Source organism: Gavialis gangeticus, unplaced genomic scaffold (assembly GCF_001723915.1).
Source record: "Gavialis gangeticus isolate Ggan-Ray unplaced genomic scaffold, GavGan_comp1, whole genome shotgun sequence".
NCBI classification, from domain to species: domain Eukaryota; kingdom Metazoa; phylum Chordata; order Crocodylia; family Gavialidae; genus Gavialis; species Gavialis gangeticus.
Window position 1 is genome coordinate 34,268,216 of NW_017728994.1, and position 4,709 is coordinate 34,272,924.

The 4,709-nt window shown below is 46.8% G+C and overlaps 1 protein-coding gene and 1 long non-coding RNA gene across 2 annotated transcripts in view; one reads left to right on the forward strand and one right to left on the reverse strand.

Annotated features, from left to right (window-relative positions):
• The window catches only part of WDFY4 (WDFY family member 4), a 376,632-nt gene that overhangs the window by 309,981 nt on the left and 61,942 nt on the right, over positions 1-4,709 (forward strand). Inside the window, exons 52-53 of the mRNA XM_019502557.1 lie at positions 1,579-1,732; positions 3,520-3,611. Coding sequence (XP_019358102.1) covers positions 1,579-1,732; positions 3,520-3,611 — 246 coding nt within the window. The remainder of the gene's footprint in view (positions 1-1,578; positions 1,733-3,519; positions 3,612-4,709) is intronic.
• Positions 1,364-4,709, reverse strand: part of LOC109287456 — a 15,159-nt gene continuing 11,813 nt past the window's right edge. Inside the window, exons 2-3 of the long non-coding RNA XR_002094870.1 lie at positions 3,746-3,751; positions 1,364-1,468 (exon numbers count right to left, since the gene is read on the reverse strand). This is a non-coding gene — a long non-coding RNA (uncharacterized LOC109287456). The remainder of the gene's footprint in view (positions 1,469-3,745; positions 3,752-4,709) is intronic.

Consider the following 4,709-nt stretch of genomic DNA (forward strand, 5'->3'; position numbering starts at 1 on the left):
AGGTTCAAAGTCCCTTCATCAGGCTCTGGGAAAAGTATAGATGGTACAAGATGGTAAAAAGTCCCCATAGGTAGGAAATAAACTTCATTTTTGCACAGAGGGAGCTGAAGATGGAAGGCTGTTCCTCTGGGTCCATGAGAGTGTCTTTGTGAGCTGTGCTGAGTATCTCTTTGATGTGTAGATAAGGTAAAATTCCTTCCCTGGAGGTGTCAGATGGCAGGCAGGGTGGTAAAAAAGCTTTCTTGTTGTTCTGCAATGAAGTTTAAAATTCAAAATTGGCTAAAATAGTACCCCCCTAAAACATGAAAGTACACCCCCATTCATGAAGGGCACTTAAGAAAGTGTTTAATATCCATAAAATTAATCATGGGCTTATTTGCTTTCCTAAAAAGAATTCTTTGCAAGTATGTGCTTAACTGCTTTCCTCAGTCAGGCCTAAATCAGTGCACCAAGGTTGTTCCCATTGATTTAAAAGTGTTTTGGGATGAAAGACATGAATGATCATTATCATCATCAGAATAGTCTTTGTTGTCAGCCTGAATTTAGCAGACAATGGGTGTGTCTACATGTGCAATTCATGGCACTGTAGTTTATTGCTCCTGGGTGCCATATTGGAGCCTAAGAAACTTGTGGACTTCTGACTGCATAAGTTATGGAAGCTCCATCACTGGAGGTGTTCAAGAAGAGGTTGGACAAGTATTGGTCAGGGGTGATCTAGGAGCAGCTATGTTTATGCTCTTCTATGGTCATTCCCATGTTTCTGTGCTTTGCTGGTTGCACTTGGGGCCAGAAAAGAATTGTTTTCCTGTCCTGCTGATACATGTGTTCTGGAGGTTTTTTTCCCCTTCCTCAGAAGCATTGAGTTCTGGCTGTAGCCAAGTCTGGGGATTTTGACTAGGGTGTGTCAGTGCTCCTACTGGGCCTTAAACCTGGAGGTTTCTGGTTATAGGGTCTTGCCCTTCTGCTCTGGGTTGGACTGATCACCATATTTGAGTCAAGAACGAATGTTATCCTTTGATCATATTGATATAGAATCATAGAAAACTAGGGTTGGAAGGGACTTCAGGAAGTCATCTAGTCCAACCCCCTGCTCAAAGCAGGACCATCCCCAACTAGATCATCCCAGCCAAAGCTTTGTCTAACCAGGTCTTAAAAACGTCCAAGGATGGAGATTCCACCACCATTGGACTGTGGAGACCTTTGGTGATACGGACTGTGGAGGTTTTTGCCTTCCTGTTTAGCTGGGCTGGGGGGGTGCGGGGGATGAGGTTGATGGCCCTCTTCTTTGGATCTCTCAAGCATATTTTAATAGTCCTTGCAGCAGCAGGACATTGGCCACAGTGATTCCCCTGTTTTACCTGTAGCAGGTTAGGGTATTATGTCTTGTGGTTGTGTCAGGGTTGAATGTGTAGTTTTGCTAAGAGGTTAGACAATGGCTTTGTATAGGATGTTTTGAGTAGGGATGACCCTGTTTCAAATGGGGTTACATTAAGTAACACGCGAAGATCCCATCCAGTCCTACTTTTCTATGATTCTGTGACTGGGTACTCCCCCTCTGTGTTTCTGTCTCCAATGCAGGGTGGAGGCTTTGATGTTGCGGACCGGATGTTTCACAGCGTGAAGAACACATGGGACTCAGCATCACGAGAAAATATGAGTGATGTCAGGGAGCTCATCCCTGAATTCTTCTATTTGCCTGAGTTTTTAACCAACTCTAATAATTTTGAATTTGGTAAGTCTTGAATGGAGCAAGAGCACTCCTGCTAGTGTTGTGGTGTGAGACAGAACCTCAATGTGTCAAGGTTCCTTGGCTGATGTGGCTCCTAGCCATGCAGTTTGAAATATGCCCCCAGTATCCCAATGGCAAGGAGGTTTAGTTTCAATCTCCCATTTCAGCATTGTACTTTGCTAGTTTGGAGCTAAGCCCTTGATCTAGAACAGTGGTTCTCAACCTTTTTTGTACTGAGACCATATGGACATGACCCATTTCTAAAGATCGATGGCCGGTCCTGACCCAGAGCCCCCTGGCCCTGCTGGTGCCCCTCATTCTCAATCCACAGCCTCCTGCCCCCCAGCCCTGCTGGAGAAGGCCCCCAGTTGCTCCCATCCTGCTCAGGCAGAGCACGGTGGGTGCAGCGGCTCTGGCTCATTCAGGCAACACTGGAGCAAGTCTGGCTCTGGCATGGGCTGAAGGGAGGAGGAGAGGAGGCCTGTGGCACCCTGCATGCCCTGGGCTGGGGCTCCTGTGCTGTGCCAGACAGCCTGGTCATGGCCCCACCTGCCTCCTGAGCAACGTCTCTTGGGCGCCTCGCAGGGTATGAGCACCAGCCCTGGTGCTGCCAGCCCAGCCGTGCAACTCTGCCACCCTGAAAGAACTGCCCCCTTCCCCCGCTGGAGGGGCAGGTGCCTTCCCCCCCGACTCTCCTGCCTTGATGCAGCCTTAGTGTCTGGCCACCTTCTCCCAGTAGTGGCAGGCACCTGCCCCCTCTCATGCACCCATCCCCTCCACACACATGCACACATACACACACTCACGTGTGCACAAACACACACACATAGACAGTCCCCAAGCCCTGAACCTCCAACCGCCCTCCCTATACATTTACCTGCATCCAGCTGCTGGTGCAGCTCCCACCACCCTGCCTGGCTGCATGCCGGTCACATGTATGTGAGCACGCAGACAAATAACTAAATAGTTATTTTTCCAAATATTTAGTTGGACTAATAAAAGATACCACATCTACCCAAAGAACTTTGTCTGCCAGAACATGGATCTAAACTTTGCATTTGTACCCTTTTTGTTAACCCTATATATAACAAGGGCTGAAGTAGCCTCCCACTCTCAGCAGCATTTGCAGTCAGGGCCTTGGCCTCAGTTTAGATTTTGTGATTAAAGCCCAGCTCTGAGAGAGACAGAAGGTACAGTGCTACTATAGTTAGTGTTTATGTGATTTCAAGCCCTCCTTCAAACTCATAACAAAGGCTGTGCCCAAATGTAAATGCTTATTGTGTCTGGTCATTGAAGCCAAGTTGTCAAAACTGATCAGAAGTAAGGCTTGCTGCATTACTCCCTTGCGTGCTGCTGGTTACAGCAACTAGCGTATCTTACCCATACTACCCTTGGGTTTGCTTGGCTTGTGTTTGCAGTCAGGGCTGGAATGGAGTTAATTCTAGGAATGTGTACATTTTTTATTGTGGTAATAACTAATAGTGGGGAAACTTCTGAAGATTCAATTCTTGATGTTAGTTTGCATCTTTATTCTTATGTCCTCTCTGCTGTTTAATCACTATGGATCTACTAAACTAGATTGGGAATCCCAAGAGAAATAGCTTCTTCCAGTATTTTAGGGGATCTGGTCTATATCTGAGGCAGGACCCAGAACTGCAGTGGTACTAAAACTTACTGTAACTTCTCAGGCCTGAGGCTTGTCATGTTGAAACAGAAATCAGAAATGGAAACTAAACTATAATTTCTCCAGCTGATTCTTGTGTCTTATCTTCCCTTTGTGGATGTTGTAGGCAGCATGCAGGATGGAACTGTGATGGGAGATGTACAGCTTCCCCCCTGGGCAGATGGAGACCCTCATAAATTCATCAATTTACATAGGCAGGTCAGTAACTACTTGAAATCTGAAATGCCACGATCTGACATTGCACTGGATCCCAGTAAGTAGGTGATGAATATGTAGTATCCAAACCACAGCACTGATTCCAAGTACACTGCTCCCTCTGCAGAACATCATACCTGGCTCTGAATTTTGCGTGTGGCACTTGTCTCTGTGGTAAGCCAATTCCAACTTGCTATGCAAATGCCCTAAACTTGATGAAGTTTGGATCTGGATCAGAGCTCTGTGACATAGACCTTGTCTGTCTGCAATTGCATGTGTATAATGCATATTTGCTCTCCCAGCTGTGTAAGCATATCACACAGCTGCTTGAATATTAGAGTTAACTAGCTACCTTTGTCACTGTCAAATCATTCCAGATCCTGGTAGCTTTTACTAACAGAGCCTGATCTAATTGCTGTTTCACACTGACTTTAGTGTTGGTCACCCACTGGCAGTCTGAAAGCAAACAGCCCTAAAATGCTGAGACATATGACAAGTAATTCTATTTACTAATGACTAGAAAAGACCTAGTCCTGTTGTGTGTCTTGTGGTAGAGACAAAACCAGATGGTGACAAATGCAAAGGGAATTTATCTAGAGAGGTTGCTAAATGCAGAGAGTTTTGGTGGTGCACTTTAGCTCTCAGACTGGTTTGCTTTACCACTGAAGGTCACTATGCAGGGTCCCCCTCAGTCATGGGGTAAGGTGAGGAGGAAATGGGCTGTGCTAAAGTTTACTGGGGCATGTCCACATGAGCATGTATGTGCCTCCTGCAGCATCTCAAGCCCCTTTGAGATGCTGCAAGATGCACGTGCAGGAACAAAAAAGGTTCCCTGCACTGCATATTTGTAGCGTGGGGGCAAAATTTGACACCTGGATATCTAGGTATCTAAAAATACCCCGGGAGAAAAAGGAGGGGCAGGGCATGGTCCCGGACAGTGCCCAGAGCCAACCGAAGGCTTGGTCCTCCATAGAGACGCTCTGGTAGCTAGCCAGAGCATCTCTATGGCTGGCCGTTTCCCTGGTACTGAAGCACACTGCCTGTCCATATAGGGCAGGCAGCAGTGTAGGTTGGAATGACTGGGACATGGGGCCAATGCCA